This window comes from Mauremys mutica, chromosome 14 (assembly GCF_020497125.1).
Source record: "Mauremys mutica isolate MM-2020 ecotype Southern chromosome 14, ASM2049712v1, whole genome shotgun sequence".
Classification (NCBI taxonomy): domain Eukaryota; kingdom Metazoa; phylum Chordata; order Testudines; family Geoemydidae; genus Mauremys; species Mauremys mutica.
In genome coordinates this window covers 42449134-42475364 of record NC_059085.1, presented here as the reverse complement: position 1 = coordinate 42475364, position 26231 = coordinate 42449134, and the positions used below count along the sequence as shown (strand labels likewise).

General features: G+C 59.1%; 1 protein-coding gene across 6 annotated transcripts in view; it reads left to right on the top strand.

Moving 5' to 3' along the window:
- CBFA2T3 (CBFA2/RUNX1 partner transcriptional co-repressor 3) overlaps positions 1 to 26231 on the top strand; it is a 107131-nt gene that overhangs the window by 75102 nt on the left and 5798 nt on the right. For 5 of the 6 annotated variants that reach the window (XM_044987203.1, XM_044987202.1, XM_044987206.1 and 2 more), the window contains exons 2-8: positions 5456 to 5605; positions 11215 to 11292; positions 13983 to 14224; positions 14744 to 14833; positions 21246 to 21427; positions 22883 to 23139; positions 25003 to 25088. In XM_044987203.1, coding sequence (XP_044843138.1) covers positions 5456 to 5605; positions 11215 to 11292; positions 13983 to 14224; positions 14744 to 14833; positions 21246 to 21427; positions 22883 to 23139; positions 25003 to 25088 — 1085 coding nt within the window. The remainder of the gene's footprint in view (positions 1 to 5455; positions 5606 to 11214; positions 11293 to 13982; positions 14225 to 14743; positions 14834 to 21245; positions 21428 to 22882; positions 23140 to 25002; positions 25089 to 26231) is intronic. The other variant, XM_044987204.1, reaches the window with a different exon arrangement.

Here is a 26231-nt window from a genome sequence, read left to right as displayed (position 1 = left end):
TCAGCCCTGCAGGCCACATCACCTTGTGCTGGTGAGACATGTCTCTGGGGTGCCTGGCAAGTGGCTGATGTTCTGGCTCAGTGGCACTGGAGTACCAAGTGAGTGGCCGGGGGGCGGGGCTGGCGGTGCGGGGCTGTTTCTCATTGCCATGGCAGCAGCGGCCTGCCGTCTGTGCACACAAGGCACGCATCGCATGCCCCAGGCCGGCTGTGCCCGTGGGGCGAACCTGTCCGGTCCGTAGAACAAGAGGGTGTCCTCTGTGCAGTGTGGTCTCCCCCGCACTGTACGTGCGAGGCTGTGCTGCACGGAGGCGGCCATTTTGCATGCAGGTGTAGAACCACGTGCCTGACTAAAAATGGCATGGCTCGCCACGGCCTGGCAATCACAGCCTCCCTGCTGCTATAGGCCTGGCACCATCTCAGGCTGTGCCCGTGTAACCCACACGCCGCCTGGGTGTTGTGTTCTGGCCCATCTGGTGGCACCGAGACTGCTCAGAGAGAGATAAAATGAGTTTGCTCTACAGCCTTAGCTAGCAGGCTCTTGGCTTTTAGCTCCTGCAGTAGAGGCCCATGCACTAAGCTCCAGAGGTCCTAGGTTCAATCCCACCGACCGGAGTCTGTTGGTGTTACACCAGCCTGTGGCTGCGGGGGCTGGCATTTGGCAAGGGCTGGTTGATGCAGGCAGGGGCACAGCTTACCTCATCTTCTGCACAGAGGACGGGAGAGACAGCAAGGCTAACTGGTGCTGTTGGAACAGCCTCCCTGGGGGCCGCCCTTCCCTTCCCTCGGGAGGCTGCTAAGTGCTCTCCTGCACCTCAGAGGAAGTGAGGAGCTTGGCACAAGCGCACCCTGATCGTGTGCCCGCTTCCCACTACAGAGACCTGCCTGCTCTGTGCACCAAAGAGCTGCTGTTTGCCATGCCGGACGCCCCCTTCCCACCTCTGCTTGAGTGAAATCCTTGGGAGTGTCAGTTTCCTGCAGAACCTGGGAAGCTCGTCTATAAAACCTTGTTCTCTTCCCGTTTAAGCCCAGCCCCGGCTTTGGGCGCTGCGCAGGCCCCGATAACGTCTTGCTCTGATTAAGACCAGGCTTTATTTAGCCTGGACAATGTACTCGCGCAGGGTTCAATTAATCTTACAACAGTTGCAGTGGATTAAGAATTCACATTAGATTAGTTTATCAGCGGTGCCTGCATGCGAATAAGCCCCCGAGTTCTCCTGATCCTATAAAGGCAGTGACACCTCTAGGAGACGCTTGTCAGCCTCTAGCGAGGGGGACGCTTTCCTTCTTTGGTTCTCACCAGGGCTCCAGCCGAGCCCCCAGACACAAGGCACTTTGACGGACCACTGCAGCTGCCGCCACACTTGTGCCAGGCCATCAAACTCTAGTGCATCCTCTCTAACGGCGGCCGTGGCAGCAGCTGATCTCAGTAGCAGGTGCTCTCACTTAAGCTTGTTTAGCGGCTGTCCTGTTTACTTGCTTCGTCTCTTCCCTGCCCCCCCTCCCCAGTCCCAGGCAGGTCCCCATGCCACTCCAAAGCCTCCTCTGAACTGCGCCGTGGCTGAGTCCCAGGGAAACCGCAGCCCTGGCGAGATGCTGAGAAAGGGCTTGAGGGATGCGGTGTGCAGGCCAAGCAGTCCTGCCCAAGCCACGTAGGGTGTTACATTGCTCTAGCCCCTTGACCCACTGCCCTCCACAGCGATTGTCGTGGGGTTCGCGCCTTAGGGCTGCGGCTGGGGAATAGGGCCACTGCTCGGATGCCCCCTTCTGTCTCACGCGCCAGGATTTGCAGTGCTTCCCCTTTGTGCGTCGGGATGATCCCTCCTCCCGGCTTAGGGGGCTCCCTTTTCACAGCTGGGTCACTGTGTGTTTTCCAGGGTCTCAGAGTCTCACTGGCCGATCTGTCCCAGGCAATCTTCCCTTCTACCGCTGGTTGGGGAACCTGACTCAGTCTGCTCCGGGGTTCAGCTCAGGGACCCTACAATCAGCAGCCAGGGTCTGCTCCATCCCGAAGCTCGCTGCTGTTTCCCTGGGCTGCTTCCTACTCTGTCTTTATCGGGCTCCCTTCTCCACCATGCGGCCTGTACACCCCTCCTTGAGGGCCAGGAGCCCAGGGCTTCTGCTCTCCCCCTGGGCTTCTCCTTCTTTCCTCTGGAAGCCGCTTCCTGGCTTCATACCAGCCCCCCTTGCTCCTGTCCAGCTGGGCTCCACCCTCCCTCCCTTGTTCTCCCTCAGGTGTTGCCTGCCAGGTTAATCATTAGCCAGACACGCCAAACCCGCAAAAAAAGACAGAAATTGGGCTGGTTTTTGGCTTAACTGGCTCGTGAGTTAGTGTTTGGCTTGTAGCTTGTTGCTTCTGTTTTTTGATCAGCTCCCGGCAAGCAGGGGCAAGGTGGGGAGAGAGTCGGGGGGCACAGCGGGCCCAGTCCCAGACTGCGGGCCGGGGGGATCTAGTCACATAGAGTGTTGGGGTTCTTAGGGATTGGCTTGTTCTGGCCTTGTTTTGAAATGGGATTAGCTTGATTTTTGGCTTATTGTGAAAGTCGGGGGCTTATTTATCGCGTGAATGTTGGCAACTGTGTCATTAAACCTTTCCAGGCTGCTGAGGGGGTGGGGGGGTGAACACCCCATCACAAGGATATTCCCTGGTAACAGCTGACAGGGATCCCGGGGACAAGGAATTCTGTAATCACGCCCCAGCTACAGGTTATCTCTGACCTTCAGACACAACTAGTTTTAGGCAGCTGGGTGGGGCTCACTGGTGGTTGGAATTTGTCAAATGCACCTGACCCCTGACCCCCACTGCCCTTCTCAGCATTATATACTTAGAACAAGGACCGTTCACTTTGGGCTGGTCAACTTTCAACTTGTTTTTTAATTGTCTGTCACAACTTGAGTATAACACCAAATACAACAAAACAAACCGCAAAACGCAAAGTGATTTAAAACTAGCCACGGCAGTGCTCTGTTTTGTTAAAAACCACTGCTGTGCTGCCCAGCATTAGAGACGTCAAATGGGCCAGTGCTTCGGTCCGCTTGTTTTTTGTTTCTGTGACGAAATTTCATTAAAATTGACAAAGTTTCGATTTCCAGGCCATGGCATTTTCTGAGGATGGAAACCCCTGGTGCTGGAAAACTTTCCACCAGCTCTGTCATTGTGGCTTTGGTGGACAAGCAAGAGGTGCGAGGGGCAGGGAATTTTATTCCCAATGATCTAGAGAAGGGTTTCATCACAGTGAAGGCGTCGGGCTTCAGGCAGAGTGGCCGGTTCTCGCAGTGTTATTGTGACGATCCTGAGTTATGTTGTTTTCTTAATGCCCCAGCTAGTCTCATCCTGGGATGATGTCACAATCTCAGCTCTTATTAAAAAAAGGTAAATTTCCCTTCTCCTGGTTTTGGAGAAAAGCCAGAAAACGTGTCCTGAGTGACCCCTAAAGGCTCAGAAAGCACGAGGCAAAGAAAGAAACCTCATATTTATTAGGTCTTTTAAATCCCCCGATGTTTTGGGGCCTGACTGGGGATTTTTGAGTGCTTGGGGTCAATGACGCGTGAACGGATGCTCTCAAGGCACCCGTGGAACTGCCCTGCTTGCTGCGTGTATGTGAGCTGCTGCCTGCAGCAGCACGGCAACTAAAGCCCAATTTACTATCTGTGAATAATCACGGCCTGACAGCGTGATTCCTGGAACTCCACACATAATTCCTGGGAAATGGCGAGGCATTCCAGCCGGCGACCCAGGGAGAATTCCTTCCCAACTGGCAGGTAACCAGCAGGGAGATTGCTCTGATGGTGTGTGCCATGGCAGAGATGGGTTCTCAGGGACGAATGCCAAGATGACAACATGCTGTGTGCATGCATGACGCGTATCTAGATCTGTCAGGTGCGTGTGTACAGGCCATATTGTGTGGGCTAATAGAGGTGAGTGTGTGTCTGTGCAGATGTGTGTGGACTGTGCATTAGTACGTATGCGGGAAGACGTGCGCATGGTACAGGATTTCTGGGGTGGGTAGATGGCTATGTGATCCAGTGTTGTGTGGCTGGATGAACATGTTTATCCTACAGTGCTGTGCGTATGGGCGGGAGGTGCTCTGTACAATATGTTGGTGTGCAGAGGGCTGGCTGGGCGAGAAAGTGCGGCCTTGTGATTTAAGGCACAGTCGCGGGGACTCAGGAGCTCTGGGTTCAGTACCCAGGTCTACCCCAGAGCCCCGGGGTGCCTGGGGCACATCCCCTCAGGTTGAACGCTCCGCCGGAGTTAGGCACAAGCCCCAGTTTGGGGATCACCGCGATGCACAGAACTCCTGCTGAAACCCTGGAGGCGCCTAAACTCGTTGGGTGTCAATGGCTCTGCCTCAGGGCACACACACTGGGGCCGTCCGGACGGCGCAGAGCAGGGGAAGAGAGGCGTTCGGTGGCCTAACCCGCCTGAGGAGCCTGATCCGCTAAGCGTGCTCAGAGGCTGCCTCGCGGCTCGGCCCCCATCGGCGAGCTGCACAAGGCAGCCGGGGGAGGAGGCCCACAGCCTCCCTTGGAATGTTTAGCCCAGTGCTTCTTAGGGTACTCAGCTGGGAGGTGGGAGAGTTGCTAGTTCAAATCCCCCCTCCACCTAACAGGGAGAAAGGATTTGAATGGGCCGTGAGCGCCCTGACCCCAGGGTATAGGACAGTCTGATGTCGGGCCCTAGTCTCTCCCCTTGAAGCTGTTATGCTGCAGCTAAATACCAAATGAGCCCCTGGATCAGGGGCTGGCTCCTGCGTCCCCACATCCTGGGAAGTGCGCCAGGCAGCAGAGTCATGCTCGTGCTGGTGTGCTCTGCTCGCTTGCCCACTTGACTCTTTGCAAGCCAGTGCGCACAAGCCCAAGCATGCCTGTGTCGCCCGGCGGTTAGAGCATTCGCCCAGGACAGGGCAGACCAGGAGCCAGTCTCCCTGCTCCATGGAGTCTTTCGTTATTTATCCCCAGCGCAACAGCTTCAAACAGGAGTGACGGAGGGAACTCCGCAGCAGAACTTCCCAATGGTTAGAGCACTCGCCTGAGCCGCGGCAAATCCCTTCTCCTCCTTTGGGGGAGGGGGCATGAGGGTGGGCCTGTTTCAGTTCAAGGTGATGCCTTTCCAGTGGCATAGCCCTGTGCATTACGGGGCACGGGGCCGTGCCCTCCTCTTGCTGATGTGAATCAGGAATAACTGCCCATGTGAGAGGAGAAACACGTGCTTCGATTGGCTGCAATGCAAAGAGGTCTGCGTGGCTGCCACCTCCCATGAGGGCTGACCCAAAGGCCATTGCAGACCAGGGCAAGATGCCCACTGGCTCCAGTGGGCGTTAGGTCCGTGCCTGGGCGAGGGAAGGATCAGCAGCCTGGGTTTAGCCAGTGCTGCCTCACTGGCCATGTGGCCCGGTGACCCCAATCCGCTGCACTCACCTGTGTCTCGCTCTCTGCGTCTCTGCCCCTTGCAGGTAGTGCAGAGAAGAAGAAGGCAGCCACCATGCCTGACTCGCCGGCCGACGTGAAGACTCAGTCCAGATCGACACCCCCCAACATGCCTCCTCCGCCACCAGCCGTCACGCAGGGAGCCACGCGGCACCCCTCCTTCACGCCAAACACCAGTGAGTAGCCTGGGCTGGGGTGATGCGAGGGGCTGGGACGCAGTGAGCAGACTTGGGGCCGGATCCTGTCGTGCTGATGGAAATGTCACCTGGAAAGGGTACTCCCCGAGAGGGCTCTGTGCCCTGTGCCACCGGGCCGCGTACGGGCCCTGTTTCCGCTGCCCCTGGGCAGGACGCCATGGGGAGGGGAAGGGAAAGGCAGGGAACATCTCCTGCAGAGGCCAGCCATGCTTCCCTGGCTTGCGCCCGCGTGGCACCATGCAGGGCTCAGCTGGGGCTGCCGTGCGCATTGCCCCCCTTAAAGGGGCAGGCTGGGCAGGTGGGGCCTGGCCAGCCCCACAGAGCACACGCCTGTAGGCAGGCCTAACTCCGCTCCTCCATCCCGCCCTTGCTGGGATGCACCCCTCTGCGTTAGCCCCGGGCTGTGGAGAGAGAGTGACTGCTCTCGTCCTGGGACGGACCTTTGTTCCTTATTTATTTGCATCTCTAAAAAGGACACAAAGCACCTGCCCTTCCCAGCACCTTCCTGCTCAAAGTGCTCCCTGCGGTTAGGGAAGTGTGGTTATCCCCGTGTCACAGAGCGGGAAACTGAGGCACAAAGAGGGGGTGGGTGATTTGTCCACGGTCACCTACTGAGTCAATGTCCTGACTGCCAGCGCCCACCCCTCGCCTCCCACTCTAACGACGAGACAGCACTCTCTCCAGTACAGAAACAGCTGGAACCGGTGGGGAAATTATGAATATTTTCTGTGAAAATCTGAGGCAGAAACAACACATTTCAGGAGGGGTTTTTGTTGTAATTTTTCAGGGGGAGGGAAATCAATTTTTCAACCAAAAAGCAAAAAAGCAACAAGCGCTCCGTTGTTCTCACTTCTGCTGCTGAAAAAGCTGAAAATTTCCTCAGACACAAAAATTTCCCACCAAACATTTTGTTAAAAAAAAAAGGCCAAATTTTTGTCAGCAGGAAAAAAATTATGAATGCAAAATGTCAAGCAGCTGTAGGAAGAACCGGAAGGGGGGGACGAGAGGGGGAGGGCAGCGAACCCCAGGCTGGAAAGCCACGAACAGAGGGGAACTCCCATCTGGTGCCAAGTCACTGCGGCACTGAGCTGGACTTAGCAGTGCCAGAATCCGGGCTGGAATGAGCTGTTAACCCAGTGCTCCCCATCAAGTCATTGTGGTGGGATCCGGGGTTACCAGTTACAGGCTCCGGGCACTGGTGTGTTCTCTGCTTTCTCTGGGGGGATAAGGAGACCCACGCCAGTTTAATTTCTCTCCTATCACCAGGCACGGAGCGGCTGGTGCCTTGATAGGTTGTCTTGGATCTCATCCACCTCCTTTCTCCTAAGACTTGCAGCCTCCTTCGTCTCTTTTCAAAGGAACGGAGCTGTCACACAGCACGCGCTGGGGGTGCCAGGAGCGCATGCCGCAGGCGCACTCCCTCGCATGCCCGCGGGCCCTGTTACATGGCCAAGCTGCACTCTCGGAAGGGTGGGGACAGTCTCCTCCCAGGAGAGGGATGGAAAGCGAGAGGTCAGGCCAGCATGGCAGGCGAGTGACCTGGAGAAAACCTGCCCCCTAGAGCGCATCGCCACAGACTGGCACGACTGGGGCAGGCTGTGTGGAGCCGGTCCCATGGGAAAGGATGGAACAGGAGCAGTTGTCCTGCTAGTGACGGGAGCCGTCAAGATCTGTTCCAGGTGGACATCACAGTCTAGTTTGGGATCGACCTGTGACCATCACTGAGAATGTTACATGGTACAAACAACGGGCCTAACCCTGAATGGTGCTGTGCACTTGCAGCTCCCATTGGCTTTAGTGGGAACTGCTGGCTCCTCTCGGAGGTGCAAACCCTGTCTGGGTGTTCGAGGCGGACTCCTCCTTCCATCACTGTCCCGAGAAGAAAGAAGAACCTGAACAGGATTCCTGCTTGCAAGGAGTTCTGGGAACAGCCTGGGGAGCTGGGCTTGGGATGGATTTAACCCTGTGCTCCCCAATGGCCTGTCATCTATCTACCTATCTACCGATCCCCATACACATCTCCTACTAGCTAGCTACTTCTTCCTCGACCCTTATCAATGTAGTATCTGAGCACCTGGATCTGTCTGTATCTCCAGGCAGGCAGTGACGATATGTGTTGGAACCTTGATGTGCCACAGTGTAACACATTGATGTGTGATGTGTGAATGGCTCTGCACCATAGTGTGTAATGGGAGACAGTGCATAGAGCACTGCACTGCGAGTCAGGAGACCTGGGGGTTGTTCTCGGCTTTGCCACTGCTCTACTGGGCAACCTTGGGTAAGTCACTTTCCCCCTCTGTGACTCAGTTTCCCCATAATGATACTGACCCTCTTGGTAAAGCCCTTTGAAATCTGCTGATGCAAAGGGCTATAGAAGAGCTAGGGAGTATTATAGCTGGGCCCTACCAAATTCAATGTCCATTTTGGTCAATTTCACAGTCATTTTTTAAATCGTAAATGTCACGATTTCGGCTGTGTAAATCTGAAGTTTCACGGTGTTGTAATTGTAGGCTCCTGACCCAAAAAGGAGATGTGGGGGGTCACATGGTTATTTCGGGGGGGCTGCAGTACTGCCACCCTTACTTCTGCACTGCTGCTGGTGGGGTGCCCCCTTCAGAGCTGGGCGCCCGGCCAACAGCCGCCTCTCTCCGGCTGCCAAGCTCTGAAGGCATTGAAGTACGTGTGGTAATACCGCAACCCCCCCAAAATAACCTTGTGACCCCCCTGTAGCTCCCCTTTGGGTCAGGGCCCCCAGTTTGAGAAACGCTGGTCTCCCCTGTGAAATCTGTGTAGTGCAGAGTAAAAGCACATAAAAGACCAATTTTCTTAGAGGGGCGGGGACCAGATTTCATGGTCCAGGATGCGTTTTTCCTGGCCGTGAATTTGGTAGGGTCCTGATTATTGCAGAGCCGTAGTTGGAGTGCTCCGGGTCTCTCCTGGGCCGTAGACGGATGGTGTTAACGGAGAAGGCGCATGAGCTGGTTGCACACAGACCCACGTTCTGTCACTTCCCCGACAGAGCGCAGGTGTCAGAGTGCACAGGCAGCGACTGATGGGCTAGGGAATTGCTCCAGGAACGCTCCCAGGGGACCTCCTCCTCCTGAGCTAAACCACGAAGCTGGGAGGGCTCTGGTGCTCAACAAGGGCTTTGTGCAGTGTCTCTGCAACACACCTGAGTCCACCCCAGCCCCACTATCCGCCTTCCCCGCTGCCATTCACAGGTTCCACAGGATCAGTCATCTCGCGTGACTAGTCCTGGCAGCCCTGCCCTGCCCCTTTTCAGCAGAGGTTCTCCACTGAGTTCGGAGCACTTGCTGCAGCCACTCTCCTCTGTGTAGTAAGCGGGGAAGGCTGGGGATTGGTGTGCACTGGCTGCAGGCTGTGTCTGGCAGTGTCCTGGGACACACTGCAGGAGCCAGTCACATAGACATGTAACAGCCTGCTCCGGGCTGCTCCAGAGACACAGACGGAGGAGACGCAGCAGGAGGTGCCTGCAGACACAGAGGAGCCCTTTGCAAACAGATCGGTTTGGCTTTAGTGGGCTGGAGGCCACTTTCTCTAGCCCCCTCAGACAGCAGGAACAAGAGGGGACGTTAGGGGCTGGGGCTGGGCCTTGATCACTTTGGAAATGTAAAACTACTGGGCCAAATTCATTCACCCTCACTAGCCCAGGCAGGAGCATGTGGCATCTCCTTGCTGTGCTCGCAAGGCAGTGGCAGGAGCATCCCCCGGGATTCTGCTAGGGGAGGGAGCTTTCAGTCCGTGGGGAAATCCTCCAGCAGCCACTCGGTGGGTGGGATTCCCCAGTGACTCCCTGGCCAGCACCACCTACTTTGGGGGCTTGCACGTGCAGCAGTGGAGCCCCCAGTGGAGGGAGAGCAGATTGCAGGCACCTTGCCATACTTTCTTTGCCCCTTTGTGCAAAGGGGGGGTGAGGTGACATCTTTTACTGGACCCAGGGCCGGCTCCAGCTTTTTTGCCGCCCCAAGCGGTGAAGAGAGGGAAAAAAAAAAGCCGCGATCACTTCAGCAGCTGCTCCACCGCGCCGCGTCATCCTTCGGCGGCAATTCGGCAGCCGGGCCTTCCCTCCGAGAGGGACGGAGGGACCCGCCGCCGAAGACCCGGACCTGCCGCCCCTCTCCACTGGGCCGCCCCAAGCACCTGCTTCCTGCGCTGGTGCCTGGAGCCGGCCCCGGCTGGACCCACTGGTGCTGGGGAAAGAGACGAGCTTTGGAGCTGCCCAGAGCTGTTCTTCCAGCCCAGCGCAGCTCCATCACTGCCAACCACCGTTCGACAAACCACAGCCCATGGCCCACGCGTAACTGTACTAATGTGAGTGTGTGTGTAGCCTCGGCACTGGCACAGCTGTTGCTCTGTGAAATCGCTGGCCTGGATCTGCCCCCCTCAGCAGGCAGCCTTGCCTCATGACCAAACAGAACAGCGTCTTGCTGATATATTCTAAGAGCAAAAAACCCCCAGACAAACCCACCAATGCCTTTGACGACTGCTTAGCCTTCGAACGGCAAAGCTGCTCCATCTGCTCCGCTCACGGGAATCCAGGCAAGGCCCAGTCTCTTTACGGTGTGTTTGGAAGAGGGTTGGTTTGGTTTGGTTTTTAACCCTGAGCTGCATTCCCAGTCAGTACAAGCGTTGGGTTTGGAACCAGATGTTCTCTAATTAGAAATCAGATTCTGATCGTCTGTGATCTGATGGGTTTTGCTTTTAATCTGAGCTCTGCAACAGATGTGGTGCCTCTTAATTCGTACTTGGGTTTGTGCGTGTGCGTCTGTGTGGAGTGGGGTGTCCCCCTCCTCCAACACACCGGGTGTTTCCTAGCCACACTGCGGCTGAGGATGATGCTCTCTATGGATTGACCATGCATGAAGGTTACAAAAAGGCAAAGAATTTTAAGTTGTCCCTTTTGCACTTAGTCCTAGTGAATATTAGCAAACCACCTGACTCAGGACTGCATTGAGACTTACCCTGTAAATCGGGGACTTTATTAAGCAGAAAACGTAATGGTTACCACTCTCCAGGGCTCTGTACAGCATGGGGGAGGAAGACGTGGGACAGGGCAGAAGCTGAGGAGGTTAGTGAGAGTGTCGGACTCAGGGAGGCAGCCGGGGGGGGGTGCCAGGCACTAGAGGGCCACGTTGGATTCAGAGGTCAGGATTTATCCCCCGAATCGCCTGCTTTGGGAACTTTGTCTAATGGCTAGTGCAGGGTTCTGTTCCCAGTCGCTGTGTGACTTGGGCCAGTTGCTTCCCCTCTCCGTGCCTCAGTTTCCCCAAGGCAACTGTGATAACTGCCTCGCGTGGGAGTGGCAAGGCTTCCTTTATGGATCCCTGCAAAGTGCTGGAGATCCCCGGACGATCAATGCCATTTAGGAAGCATGGCCAGGCCTTTTCAAGGCAGGGACCCACAGTCCATTCCAAGGAGAAGTCCGTTAAGTCTCTCACCTCTGGATTTTCACCACGCGGCTCCAGTTCAAGCAGCTGGGGGCCGAAGCAGCCCAGCCCCCACCCAGTGCTGTGGAAAGCTGCCCCCTCTGGTCTCTCACGCTAGCGTGTGTTTTATTTTGCTTGCAGATCAAGAAGCTGGGCCTCCGACGTTTCTGCCTCGCGGCCGTTTTCATGGTTGCTTGAAATGGTCGATGGTCTGTCTTTGTAAGTAAAATGAAACATACACTCTAATGAGAGACCCAGAGCCCACCTCAGCTCCCCCTCCCCCCAAGAGCAACCCCATGTCCTTAATGCTGCAGTGAGTGCGAGGGACGTCCTGCCCCGTGCTTGGTGCGTGGGTGGCAGGACCGGGACAGTTCTGCTGTGTGGCAGGCAGGAGCTGGATGGGGTATGCCGCCCCATGGGAGGGTGGGGGCACTTGGGGTGAAGCGGGACACTGCTTTTCCCTGGATATTGCCTCCTCCCCAAAGCACAGGGGCACAGGGCGATCAAGGGAGCGCCCAAGCGCAGAGCCGGCTCCGTGGGCTCTGCACTCAGCCCCGGGGCCTGGGGAGCCGGTCACAGCCACAGGCAACAAGCCCTTCCATTGAGTGGTGCACAGCAATCCGCATACGTGTGCTGCAGCCCCTGCGGGGAAGGATGGGGAGCTGGGACCAGTGCTGGGATCTGCACTCTGGCAGCTGATCCTGGCGTCCCAGGTGTCTGCGTCCATTGCGGTCAGTTAGCCCCAGCCCTGCGGGAGCAGCGAATTCACCACCAGGGCTTGTGGGTGTGAGCACATGAGGGCGTGCGGGGCGGGTGCTTTCAAGGAGGCTGCCGCCGTTCCTTTTTCACCTTCTCAGTCCTAACCCACTCGCTCCCCCGTTAGCAGAGCTGGCTACAAGGGTGCAGGCTGCGTCCACAAACCTTCCGTCGGGGCCATGGCGGAGTTTAACTTAGTAACACACCTGTCACTGGAATAAAAGCAGTTGTGGCCAGGGGGTTATTTTCGGCATCTCTTTAGCAAGCGGCTGATATTGCTTCGTGGTAGAGCGAGAGGGAGCCTGAGAAAACACCAGAGTCAGGGCTGCTGGTTTCCAAGAAGCATAACCCCAGCGGGGCAGGTTAGTAGTGAACGCAGGAAGGGGGGTTGAAAGCCACGGGGCTAGTCAGCAGCTGTATCTTCTCAGGGGGAATCGTGGGGCCCTTCGGGGTTTGTCTTCCCAGCAGAGCTATGTTCAGGGGGACCTGGAACCCCAGTTTCCTGGCTGTGATTTGCACGTGGGGCGGGGGACATGCCCTGTGTTATGGAGCCTGTGAACAGGAATCCCTCTGCTTTCCCCAGTGACTCTCTGTTTCCTGGGTGGTGCGTCTAGCTGCTGCGGTTCCTGCTCCTGCTCCAGGGAGATGTGGGGACTGGCAAAAAGCCTGTAACTGACCGGGCTGTCCAGGGAGTGGATTCCCCCCAGCGTGTAATTACCCAGCAATTGTGCTGATTCAGTTATTTCAAGCTGCGCTGGACAATGGGCAGAAGTGCCCAGGGCTTGGCACAATCTTGCCCTGGCTGATGCAAGGTGGGGTAGGCGGGACCTAGCAGCACAATCCCCTCTCTACTTTCTATGGACAGGAGAGGGCGATTGCTCAGCAGCGATTGGCATGAAGGCACCTTTCCTAGGGGGTTGATCTCTGCAGCACGCTAGGAAATGCAGGGCCTGTAAGTGCTGAGGATCCACTGCTGCGGGTTCAAACGATGCAGGCACAGCTTTAATGCAGCCGATTGTTCTGCAGGGTTAGAAGGCAGATGTCAGGGCCTGGCCCTGCCTTTCATTCAGTGATTGCAGATAGCCGCGTATACGGCTGAGGTTAGTCAGGGCTGGATTTTCCAAAGAGCCCTGCGCCCATCCTGCCCCCCGGGCTGCTGAACACCTTGGAAGATGGCTCCTGGGGCTTGGCCCTGCATGAGCAGCCCTTGGAAGTGCTTGGCACATGCAGGAGCGAGCCCCTAGACATCACCACCCACAAACATCCCAGCCAGTCGAGCAGCCTCAGGCCCTCGCTCCACTTGTCAGGTGGCATTTGCCGAGGCTGATGCAAAGTGCTCCCCATCCCAGTGGTGACAGCCCGGGCTGGAGCCCTCACTGGCTGTCCTACTGATTCTCCGTGGGGCTGGGGAGGCGAGTTGTACCTAACGGTCCACGTGCTGATACACAGAGCCCCCTGTGCAGCGAGGGGCAGGATTTCCAGACGGGCTCTCGCGTTTTAACTGGGTCGGTGTTAAATGACTGGCTGAGCCAGGTCTCTCAGGGAGCAGGGCAGGTTATTGATTTATCGGGCCTGATGAGCACACGGCCGCTGCGCGGCACATTCATTTACCCGGGGGGCAGTGGCTGATCGCCCTGCTGCTTGGCTGTCGATCGCCGTTCATGTTCCCTTCTGTTTGCAGCACGTCGTGCGACAACCAGACCCCCCATGTAGCCACCAAACGCTGACATATCTTCCCTGCCCCCTGGTGCTGACACCTCCACGCCCCGTGCTGCCTGCCCTCCCCGCGCTGACACCACTTCCCACCTCCCTTCCCTGCATGCGGACGTGATGCTAATGCACAGGACCTGCGCATGGCATCCTCTCTGCAGGGAGCTGTGACTCAGCTGATGCTAACCATCCGCACACTGTGGGGCCACTGAGAACTCAGCCTCCTGCTCCAAAAAGCCCACTTTGCTAAAGGAAAATCCCCATTAGCTTCTGGCTGTATAGAGACTATGGCACATAGTAGAGCCGTTCTGATTCTCTCCCGGGGTGGGAGGGGGCAGCGCTACTTGCTAGAAGCCCATTACAATGTTCTGCCAGAGGCCAGCTGCTGGTCTTGGAAGCCAGTGCCTTCTCCAGCGACCGTCTCTCTGTCTCTCTCATTGCAGTAATGAATGGAAGCAGCCACTCCCCCACCGCTATCAATGGAGCTCCCTCCACCCCCAACGGGTTCAGCAACGGCCCTGCCACCTCCTCCACTGCCTCCCTGTCCACCCATCAGCTCCCTCCCGCCTGTGGCGCCCGGCAGCTCAGCAAACTCAAGCGCTTCCTGACCACCCTGCAGCAGTTTGGGAACGACATCTCCCCGGAGATCGGGGAGCGGGTGCGCACGCTGGTGCTGGGGCTTGTGGTACGTTCCGTGGGGCGTTTGTCCGGCATGCCCCGTCGGAGAGACGGAGCCAGGCTCTTCCCTCCCAGAGCTGGGGGCCAACTCCCCAGAGATTTTTCCTTGTGTTCCTGAATTTGCTCGGGGGAAAAAATGGCCATTTTCCCAGAAGCAAACACAGTGTGTGGGGGAGGGGGAGTACTTCTCCCGCTCTCTCCCCCCAGCAAAACCGGGAATTTCTCCTGCATTTGTCACCAGGTACAAATTGCACATTGTGGCCTCAAGCCCTGCACTGAAATGCAGAAGTGAAGAGGGAATTGCCCCGCCCCGGCCCCGCCCCGTGTGACTAGGAGCCCAGGGCCTGTGGCAGCAGCCGTGTGAATTCTAGACCCCGTGGAAATGAGGGGCCCTGCCCCAGGCTGCTGGGAGGGAGGAGCGGGGTCAGTGCGGCGAATGGCCCCCGTGTGAACGGGGCTGGAGAGGACGGCTCCTGTTCTCCGCTGGTGCCTCCTCTCTGAGCCTGACCCTCTCTCTGCCTCGCAGAACTCCACGCTGACCATCGAAGAGTTCCACGCCAAGCTCCAGGAGGCAACTAACTTCCCACTGCGCCCCTTCGTCATCCCCTTCTTGAAGGTAGGTCCTGCCTAGCCCAGGGCCGGGGCCCACCAACCCCCGCTGACACCCCAGGGCCAGGGGGGAGCTCTGCTGCATCAGGCACCCTTGACTTGGGAGATGGTTGCCGTGGGTGGCTCGCTTACCAGACGCCTGGGCTATGGGAAGAATTGATCTGCTCTGTCAAGGAACATGCAAATCCCTGAGTCAGATGGGGACAGCTCCCATGGAGCTGGGGAGCTCTGGGGTGGAGCCCAGGAGAGTTTGGGGGAAGGGGGGTCGTGCTGGGTTGGTTGTCTGCATGTTGTAATTTTAGTTTCGAAGCCAGGAAGCCCCTTCCCCGTGTTCCTTGGGCTCAGCCCCTCCGCTCACACGCCCAGGAACATGCTCTGAAGGACTCGCTCCCTTCTCACCACTGGGGTGGCACATTCCCTGTTCCCGCTGCCCCCAGCTTTGGGCCGGGGAACTCAGCAGGCCCTTGCCCCTGCACTAGCCGAGGTGCTCGTGTTTGGCTTCCCAGTGCCGCAGAGGGGGCGTCTTGACTTCCCTGGGACATTTCAAACCAAGGGGAAGCCCCGTCTCTGCCTAGTCAGCGTTGTGGGGCGCTGGAAGCCCGGGGCCCGAGCAGCACAGAGGCTCTCCAGCCACGGGCTTCCAGGCCCCTTTTCTTCGGGTTCTTTTCCCAACGAACACAAATTCAGCACATCAGTCGTGTCCCTTCCCCGGGTCGGGATCTCCCGCAGGGGCCTAGCTGCTCCCAGTCTGCCCCGAGAGTCAGGGTGAGCCCCTGCCCCCGTGTCTTCTCCCAGGCCACACGCTGAGTGTCACATGCAAACTGGGTTCTTGCCCCTGCAGAGCTACCGCTCTGCCCAGAAACTGAGCTCCTGCTGTCCCCGCACCCACGGCCCCATCCCAGCCTCAGGTGGAGAGCCAAGCCCCCCCGAGGCAGCCACGCTGGGACTCTGCCCCCTGTTTATTTAAAACAGAAAGCGAGCACTGGGGCGGCGGGGTGGGGGGGTTACACGCTGTTACTACTTCCCAGGGTTAAGCAGCCTGGGATGCAAAGGGATGACAGACGCACTGATGCCGTTCTCAAGTGCATTGCAAAGGGCCTCAGATCCAGCTCTCCATTCCGGTCCGGGATATTTGCCCCAGGCTGGTGGTGCCCAGGTGAATGGCAGCAGCGGGGAACATGCTTGCTCATTGCAGGCAGCCCCCCGCTGCTGGCACGGAGGTTAGTGCCAGGGGTCCACCCCTCTGGAATATGTCGCCACTGAGGTTTGACTCCCTCCTCTTCATTTGCAAATGCCTGTGACGCTGGGTTGGCACGGCTCACGCTGGGGGCACCTGGCTTCCACTCTGAGGCTGGGCTTGCTGGTGAATGAGGGCAGCCTCTGGGAGCAGGTTCCTGGCTGGGCTCTGGGTCTGAACGTGACCCTCTCATTGTCTGTCAATGCACCAGCTCGGCGATGGGAGGGGGTGCTGGCAGGGCCAGGGCACCTTGTGTCTCCCCCCCCCCCGTCTCCAGCCCTGTGGCAGCGCCCCGCCCCCCCTCCACTCTGAGGCACCCCCACCCCTGCGGCAGCTCCTGCTCTGCCCTGAGGCTCCCCACCCCCAGGAGCCGTGCAGCACCTCCCCACCCCAGCTCACCTCTGCTCCGCCTCCTCCCCGAGCACGCTGCCCTGCTCTAATTCTCCTCCCGGGCTTGCGACGCCAAACAGCTGGTTAGTGCTGCAAGCCTGGGAGGCGGGAGAAGTGGAGCAGCGACCGCGCGCTCGGGGAGGAACCGCTGTAAACAAAAAATTGGGGGCACCGCTTTTTGGCGCCCCCAAATCTTGGCGCCCAGGGCAACCGCCTAGTTTGCCTGAACGGTAGCACCGGCCCTGGGTGCTGGACCCGGGCGTGGTACGCTCAGGTTGGCTGAGGGGTGGCGTCAGAACTCTGGACCCATGTGAAATCTTTGCCCAGCGAGAACCTGTGGTGCCAGTTTTGTGGTCTCAGCAGCTGGCTCAGCCCTCTCCGGGGCGGGTGCCTGGCATTGCCAGTTCTCGAGGTGAACGCAAAAGAGGATCAACCAACCCCCCAGGACCCCGCACTGCCTGCCTAGTGATGTGTCTGCTGGTGCCTCCCGCTAGCTCTGCGTGGGTGGAGCTCAGGCTCTGGCCATGCCTGGAAGTGAGGGTGTTTTCCAGACCTGTAGCTCCCACCTCCTATGGGAGCTCGCGAGGAACCGTCGTCCTTGCTGCACGGCTGCTTTTCCATGACACGAGGGAGAAAGCGACAGAGCAGGATCAGCCAGGGGCCCGAAGGGGACAAGGACGGGGGCCTGCTCCATGTACCCTCCCCCTCTCAGATTGCCAGGCCTTGGCTCCCACTTTGGTGTAACTCTTGGCCCCGACGTTAACGCTAGGGAACCCTGAAAGCCCTCTTGCTTTGCACCACAAAGCCCCCCTCGCCCTGCCTGTTGGGGCCCGGTCAGGGCCCCCCTCACGTAGCCGACCTCGGCCCACAGACAGTCATACAGCAGCTCCTGGGAGCCGGCGGCGTCCCCAGGTGAGGAAGGAGGCTCTGGACGGAGCAGGAGCTGCGACGGGAGCTCCCTGAGCTTTAAATCAGCTGTTGCCGACCCCTCTCTCTTTCCTGGGCTCTCGCTCTCTGGTCTCAGCAGTTCCAGCTCCACAGCTGAGTCTGTCGATTTGGGAAGGGGGGCGGTAACCTGTGCTGCCCCCTCCCCAGCCCCCAGGACGTCCCGCAGCTCTTCAGTACAGGTGCACTCCCGCCCGCCCACGTGCAGAGCTGTGTGCAGCACAAAGCGGGGCTGGGCCCAGCTGCTCACCATGTGCAATTCATTAAAACTCTCCCTTTTCTATTTGCCTTTTAATTCCGCCCTGAGCCTGCTCTGTCGCCCTGCTCTGGAGGGATTCTCAGCGCCCTGGCATGTCTGTCAAACCAGATAGGTACAGCCGATGCGCCGGGGCTGGCGTCAGCTGCCCTGGTTTATCAGAGGAATCGGGGTGGGGGAGTCCCCCCCTTGCATCTTGATTATCTCCCCCGCCCCGGCCCCAAGGTTCTATCCCGATGGCTCTGAACTAGCCGCAGGAATCTGGCCAGAGCAGCCTCCAGCGCTCTTGGAGCCCTGTGTATTCCAGTCCCATGAAGCGGCAAAGGGTTTAAACGTTTCCGAGTGCTCTGGGGCGATTCGGCGCCGGCCCCACACGCAGCCGCGTCGGGCAGGGTGGGCTCGCCCGCCCCCGTCCTGTCCGGGGGGAAAGTGAGTATGAAATCAGAGCTTCTGCCTGAGGATCTCAAAGCTCTTTAGAGACATAGGCTGAGATTTTCAAAGTAGTCCAGGGGGTTTAGGCACCCAGGTTCCATTGACATGAATGAAAGCTACGTGGCCAGTCACCTGGACTGGTTTGAAAATCTCAAGCCTGAAGGACCTGATCCTGTTGCTCTTTGTTCTATGGCTGCAGGAGTGGGCTCTATTAATCCAAGCCCCACAATGCCCCCAGGAGATAGCAGGGAGAATAGCACCTATGTGGAGGGGGAAACCGAGGCACAGGGAGGCAACAAAGGGCCTGACATGCAGAAGTACTGGGCTCTCGCAAGTCGGCCTGATGCCAATGGGAACTGTGGGTGCACAGCACCTCTGAAAATCAGGCTTTGAGTTATGGGCTCTGACACTGCCTCCTGTGGCCCTGGGCAGGTCACTTAACTGCTCTGTGCCTCGGTTTCCCCACTGGTGAAAGGGCGGTAATAATAAGCTGTCCCTCCTAGGGTTGCTGTGCGGTTGAGTTTGGTAGGCTATGGAAAGTGCTGAAGATGGCGAGGGATTTATTACCGTGGGGCAAGGAGTTGGCTCTGTGAGTCTGTGTTGTGTTTTCCCCTGATCCTCCCTATGTCCCTTTCCATTCCGTGCCTGGGCCTGGCACAGCAGCCCCTCAGACAGCTGCGGCCAGTGCGGCCCAGGGGAGGAGAGGGGATCGGGGACATTGCTGCTGACCTGCCTCTCGGGGCGGAGCTCCAAGTGGACCTAGTCTCTCTGCTGCCTGCAGTGTGGTTGGTCGGGCAGTCGTACCCACTTGCCTAACCACTGAGCAACTTGGGCACAGGGGACAGCACAGCCCTGCCAGCTGGGGGATCCATATCTTGGCCACGGGGCAGGACCTGCAGTTTCTGATGCTTCTTCCTCTGCCGTCCAAAGCTAGAGGAGACCAAGTGCCGCAGCATGGAGGGTAACGGGTTTCTCCCTGCCCTGCTCCAGGAGATGCTGCCCTCTCCTCCAAGCGACATGCCCATCAGAGAGGGCCAGTGCTTCCTGCCGGGAAGGCTCGGCTCCAAATCCTTGGGCAGAGACCGATGTGACGGTGCCCTGGAGAAACTTGGCTTCCGTGGCACCTCTGTGCCTGGTGCTCCCGGACGCCAGGTCCTGGGGCGCTCTGCAAATCCTTTCTGCAGTTCCCGAGTGAGGCTCAGCGGTTCTCTGGCCAGAGGAGCCATTTGACAACACTCCCTGTGCTGTCTGATCCCCTGGCACCCTGCTCCCAGCTGTTTCCACCTAGGACGCCAGCTGCTTCTCATTACGCTAACTGCAACCAGCCAGCCCCAGTGTGTTTCCCAGACTCCGATTTTTAAAAAATTATTTATCTAACTGGGGAGAGGGGGAACCAGTGGGGTGGGGGGAGGGGCATGCTGCCCTCAGATCTACAGCAGCACATTTTCTCAGCTCACACGCTAACATGTTCAACAGATGGCGATTTGGCTGAGGATCAGCTGCCTAAATAGAAAACCGGGGCTGGCAGCAAAAGCGCTTGGATAAAAATGTGTTTCTGCTGCTTAATCATTTGTGCTTTGGATGCTCTTCTCGGGGTGGAAGCTCCCTGAGAAACTCAGTGGGTGGGGGAGTTTATTTACAAACCCCTCCTCCCCTGCAAACGCACACACTGGAGAGGCGAGCGACTCCTGGTGTCCGGGCTGGCCGTGGCCCCCCCGGGACGGGTGGGGCTCTCCTGGTCTGCCCTGTGCGGGGCTCGAGCCTGGGTGGCGGCGTGGCTGGGAACACCCCCAAAGCCGCTAATGGAAAGTAAACGTGGCACCACGAGTGGCCGCGGTATTGGAGGAGCAGACGCAGCCTGTATAAACCACATGTGCTGATACGCAGGCGAAGCCCTGGGCTTTTGTAATCTGTGTTTGTCTGACCCCTGGGGGCTGTCTGGTGCCCATCACTGTGGCATCTGTGGGCCAGATCCAGCGCCCATTGAAATCCAGCAGGGTCCTTTCCATCCCCTCGACTGGGGTTGGGTCTGGCCCCAAGTGCTTTAGAATCCTTCTCCAGGTCGGGGAATGGGGGAAGCCCATTAGCCAGGCTGTATATGGCCTGATTCTGTCACCCCCATTCGAATTAGCAGCACCTTTCTCCATAGCAGTGCAATCAGTGGAGCTACTTCCCGAGTAAGACGCTCCTCAGGATGAGTAAGGCTAGCAGACCTGGCCCCAAAATGATTAACAGAGTTGCTCAAACTGCAGCTCCCCTTAGGAGCCCATGGGATGGGAGCAAACGGCAGTGATGCCTGCTGGTTACGGAAACTCTTGGGATTTCCAAAGCCCGGTCAGCTCCCAGCCCCTGATTCTGATGGCTAAGGAGGGGATGATGGCACAGAGGGAGACCTTAGCCCGGGTGCCTTGGTTGAATCCATATAGCTGGGATTCCAGCCATGTGCTAGCAAAGGTCTGTTGCTGTTACCAGGGGAGTTTTCCCCAAACATAGCAATTCCCATTCTAGATCAGTCCAATTATCCAGCTACTCCAGCGTCCGGGACCTGGCCAGAGGAAGGTGCCACAAACCCTGCAGCTGGTGGTTATGGGGTAACGCCCACGTCTCCTGGCCAGAAGTGTAGGAGAATCCTCGTGTCGTGTTCTAACACAGCCAAGGCTCAGGCTGTGCCAGCCGGCACTGGGGGTTCGAGGGAGGGAACCTCATTATGCTGGTTTGGGGGAAGGGTGTGCTACACCCCCGTGCTCCCCAGCAATGCCTGGGGATTGGGAAGTGCTGCTGCGCGGAGGCCAGAGACCTGGGCACTGACCCACACGGGCGGTTTGGCCAAGGGCGGTGAATTCTTGGCCGTGTGTTCAGACAAGGCAGATGGTATCCTTGGGTTGGGGGCTGCTCTGGCAGAGCCAGCAGCGGTTGAGGAAGCTCCAGCATTTCACACTTCCTCCCTCCCTGTCAGGCCAGCATCCTCTGCGGCTTCTCTTGGCCCTGCCAGGTGTGTGAGGGACGCAGAGTAAGGAGCCCCCAGCAGGCTGAGTCTCATGGCCCAGCCCTGCAGGGCAGCGGAGCCCAGCCTGGGACAGCTTGTCTGTGGTGGAGGAGGGCTGGGCCTTTGCCCTTTGGGGTGGCGGGGGCTTTACTCTGTCTCTGCCCCATTTGCAGGCCAACCTGCCCTTGCTGCAGCGCGAGCTGCTCCACTGCGCCCGCATGGCCAAGCAGACCCCAGCCCAGTACCTGGCCCAGCACGAACAGCTGCTGCTCGATGCCAACGCCTCGTCCCCCATCGACTCCTCTGAGCTGCTCCTGGAGGTCACCGAGACCGGCAAGAGGAGGACACCAGACAGGTAGGACCTCGCCCCAGCTCCCGGGGCTAGTGTCCTGCGGGGAGCACGGGGCCTGCAGCGAGCAGGAGCGACCCAGCAAGGAGGAGAGGAAAAAGCCATTCCCAGAGCCCCACCGTGTTCGGGGCAGGGCTTGGGGCAGGGCAGCCTCCTGAGTTCTCTGCCAGCGTGTCCCCTGCTCAAGCTCCAGCGCCCAGGGAGACAGGCGGGGGAGACCCTGCTCCAGACAGCATGGCAGGCACATTGGGCCACTCCCAGCCAGACTCCAGGCCCTGTGGGGTGTGGAGCTGTGCCCACTCCTGATCGCTGTGAGTGGGGAATGTCACATGGCCTGGAGCATTTCCCCTGCCGTGTGCAGCCCTCGGGGCACTCGGGATCGGGGGGACGTCAGGACTAAGCCCCCTGCACCAGAGGGGAGGTTCACTCCAGTAGGGGGCAGCTGAGGTTCCCACCATCCACCTCCTTGGGGCTTCCCGGAAAGGTGGGCAGCTTGCACCTCCCCCCAGGCACCGGGAGAGCTCTCTGGGCAGGAATCAGCCCCTCCAGCCGTCCTGGCCACACACCTCTTTGTGACCAGTGCCACCCACTTGGCAGGCTTAGCTGACCCCTGCAGTGTGTCTGCGCTGCATTGTTAACCTGGGTCTATGAAGCCCGAGCCCGGGGGTCTCTGGGTTTCTAAGCCAGGGCTTGAGCGTCCACATTGTATGGTAAACTGAGGCTTACAGGTGCTGGCCCCGGGTCTCGCAGCCGTGCTAGCACATCTACACTGCGCTGCGCAGCCCTTCTGTCTTGGGCTGCGTTCACACTGCACTGCGATGCGGCTTGGCCCCAAGTCACAATGAGACTCGGGCTGGGACCTTACCCCAGCAGGGTCTGAGGACCGGGGTCCTGAGTGCTTGTGACCCAAGTCATACTGATTGGTGTGTGGACAGAAGAAGGACTGGGGCTCAAACCTGAGTCAGAGCCTGGGTTAGTGTGCTGTGTAGACATACAGCCCCCTACCTCCCTGGCCATGTGCCCTGTCCCCCAGCAGCCTGCACCTGCAGGGGGCCAGTGCATGAGCAGGCAGGAGCCAGAGACGAATCTGGCCCACAGCTGTCTAGTTCAGTCTGTGAGTTCAGCACTTCCCCCGCCCGGAAGAATCACTCGCTGCACCCAGGATGCAATGATGTGGGCTCCAGGTTGGACTGGGTACGTTGGCAGCTAGTTGCATTTCTAGGGACACTTATCCTCAGGTTCTGTAGGTCAGGACCATCCTCCCTCATTTGACAGAGGGGGAAACTGAGGCACAGAAGGGCAGTGACTTGCCCAAGGCCCCCAAGGGAGCCAGTGTCAGAGTTGGGCTCAGTGGCCAGAGCACTGGGCTGGGGCTCAAAGCACTTTACAAAGGAGGTGCGGGTCAGGAAGCCGTTTCCCAGTGTTGTAACTAGGTCGCCCTTTTTCTCCTCCACGGAGCAGGACCAAAGAGAACGGCTTGGACCGAGACCCTCTGCACCCCGAACACCTCAGCAAACGGCCGTGCACCATGAGCCCCGCTCAGCGGTACAGCCCCAGCAACGGGCTGAGCCACCAGCCCAACGGGCTGCCCCACCCCACCCCGCCACCGCCACCGCCACCGCACTACCGCCTGGAGGACATGGCCATGGCACACCACTACCGGGACAGCTACCGGCACCCCGACCCCAGGGAGCTCCGGGAGCGCCACCGGCAAGCGGGTGAGTGGGAGGTGGCGTGGGCTGGAGGGCCCCACTGCTGTGGGGAGCATTCGGGGGACTGACGGCCCGGAGAGCATCCCTTCCCCTTCACTGCTGCAGGGGCCTCACTGCTGCATGCAGGGGGTGCTCTGCAGGCTGGGGGAAGGGGCACCATAGCCTGCATGCCCGAGGGGAGGGGCCTGGGAATTCACCGGCGGGCGGGCAGGCTGCCTCCCTGGAGCGTGCGCAGTCTGGCGGGGACTGGCCACCACAAAGCACTGGGCCAAGGGAGGGAGCCTCCGTGGCTCCGGGCGGCTTGAGAGCGTAACGCAGGGATGGGCAAGGTGGGGGCAGGGTGGAGACAGAGGGCTCAACCCAGTGCAGGCAGCGGAGTTCCAGCGGGTGAGGGATTCAGCCCCAGCTCTGCAGAGAGCAGCGAGCCCTGTTGGGGTGGGCGCTGTAAGGACACCGTGGAGAGGAGTCCAGGGGCCCGGGGACCCTGGGGCATTGCGGTAGTTACCCCTGTGTAGCTAGAGAGAGCAGGGCAGGGGGTGGCTCTCCCAGAGGAAGGTCAGCGCTCCGGATCCCAAGCCAAGGCGGGGAGGCAGAGCTGCTGAGGGCGTATCTACACCGCATTGTACACCCAGGTCTGGGGCACTCAGCTTGAGGGCCTGCATTTGAGCGTCCACACTGCTTTGTACCCGAGAGGTCGCTACTGCGCTGCACAGCCCTTGACTCGAGTCTCTGGCTTGCCCTGCAGCCACACTGCACAGTGCCCGGGCTTTGACCCCAGCCACAGTGGGACGGGCTCTGACCCACCCCCTAGCAGGGTCCCAGGACCCAGGTCCTGGGTGCTTGTGACCCGAGCAGACTGAGTGTGTGTGGACAGAAGTGGAGCTTGGTCAGAGTCCGGGTTAGTGCGCAGTGTAGACACAGCCTGAGTCACACAAATCACTCGGCATTTCCGTCCCTGACTCCCTGGGAAAATCCATCTGACATTCTGGGGCTGCCGGGGGTCCTAGGCAGGCTGAGTTCTTGGTGGTCCTGCACAGTGCCCCCTTCCCGCCGCTGAGAAGATAGTCGTTGGAAAGGTGACCGGGGGAGGGGGGTGGGCACCTGTTACTGCAGGGTCTCCTGCAGGGGAGGGCCGGGTAAAGAGTGATTGGCAAGCGGGTGCTGCCCTGCCAGCAGCAGTGCAGATGTGTAGGTGCTAACCCCTGGCTGCTGGGAGGGTGACCCCGTTCCTGACACATGGGGAGCTCTCCCAAAGCCCAATTCCCCGGTTAGCAAAGGGCAGGCGAAGCGTCTCCCTGTAAGTTAGCCCCAAGGACTGTTCACCTCTCCAGGCTGCGCCGGCAGTCCCCTGTGTTCCAGAGCTGGCCCAAATGGAGGGTATAGAGGCTGCACTGATTTTCGAACATCTCTCTCTCTCTTTCCCTGATGGCCTCTCCTGATGTGGGGCGTGACTCTACTGCCGTCCCGTGGCGAGCTCCCGAAGCCCCATCTCTGAGTGGGTGCAGCCCAAGGCAGAGCAGTGTGCTCCAGCCCCGGGCCCCACATGGCACCTCCCGGCACGCTGCGTGGGCCAGGCACGGGCCCCACGTGGCACCTCCCGGCACGCTGCGTGGGCCAGGCACGGGCCCCACGTGGCACCTCCCGGCACGCTGCGTGGGCCGCCAGCATTGCTCTCAGGCCACAGGAAGGAAGCGCATTGGGCTGAGGACCATCTCTTTGCTCTGTACAGTGGCCAGCACAAGGGGCCCTGACCCCAGAGCACGGCCCCGAGGTGCTGTCCTAACACAGATAACAAATAGCCGTGACTGGGGTGCCCAGAGCTCTGGGCCAGGGCGACTGGCTCTCGCTGACCCGCCTGTTCTCTTCCAGCCGTGCACGGCTCCCGCCAGGAGGAAGTGATCGACCACAGACTAACAGACAGGGAGTGGGCTGAGGAGTGGAAACACCTCAACAACGTACGTAGCAACCCCGCTTGCCGCTGTCTGTTACCTGGGCAGCCCTGCCAGGCGCTGGGGTGGCCCTGGCAACTTGTGCTCACTGTGGGGCAGGGTGGGGAGGGCCTGGATTAACTGCCCTAGAGAACAGGAGCTCTGGCCCCTCCACGGAGGGGCTCCTAGGTTAACTCATCCGGACTTCTCTGGTTCCTGTCCCGTGCTGCTCACCATCTTCTCTGACGTTCGATGTGGGGCCTGCTCCTGTAGCCCTGGCTCCGGGGATATCCCCCCTGAAACGGATGGCATTTCCTGAGCCAGGAACCCTGCAGAAACTGAACCCTGTCCCCCAGCTGGCGGACCCCGCCCCTCCTTGGAGCCCTGGGGTCCTTGTCTGTTGGAATTTGAGTCAGGACCCCGTTTTGTGTGCCCTGGCTTACGGTTCCCCATTCTGAGCCCTGTCCGGCTGCCCTGGCCTATGGGAAACTCCTGGGAACCAGTCAATGCAAAGGTGGCACCTTCTCAGCGCTTGGCAAGCCACAGGAAGTGTGCTGAGTGTAACTCCATTGATGCGTGCCTTGTGTAGACACACTTCCCCTCAGTGCAAATCAGGACAGACACAAGCCTGCAGTAGACACACTCCCCCCGTGCAAATCAGGACAGACACAAACCTGCGGTAGACACGCTCCCCCCGTGCAAATCAGGACAGACACAAGCCTGCGGTAGACACGCTCCCCCTGTGCAAATCGGGACAGACACAAACCTGCGGTAGGCACGCTCCCCCCGTGCAAATCAGGACAGACACAAACCTGCACTAGACACGCTCCCCTCGTGCAAATCAGGACAGGCACAAACCTGTGGTAGGCACACTCCCCTGGTGCAAATCAGGACAGACACAAACCTGCGGTAGACACGCTCCCCCCGTGCAAATCGGGACAGACACAAACCTGCAGTAGACACGCTCCCCCCGTGCAAATCGGGCCAGACACAAACCTGCGGTAGACACGCTCCCCCCGTGCAAATCGGGACAGACACAAACCTGCGGTAGACACGCTCCCCCGGTGCAAATCGGGCCAGACACAAACCTGCGGTAGACACGCTCCCCCCGTGCAAATCGGGACAGACACAAACCTGCGGTAGGCACGCTCCCCCCGTGCAAATCGGGAC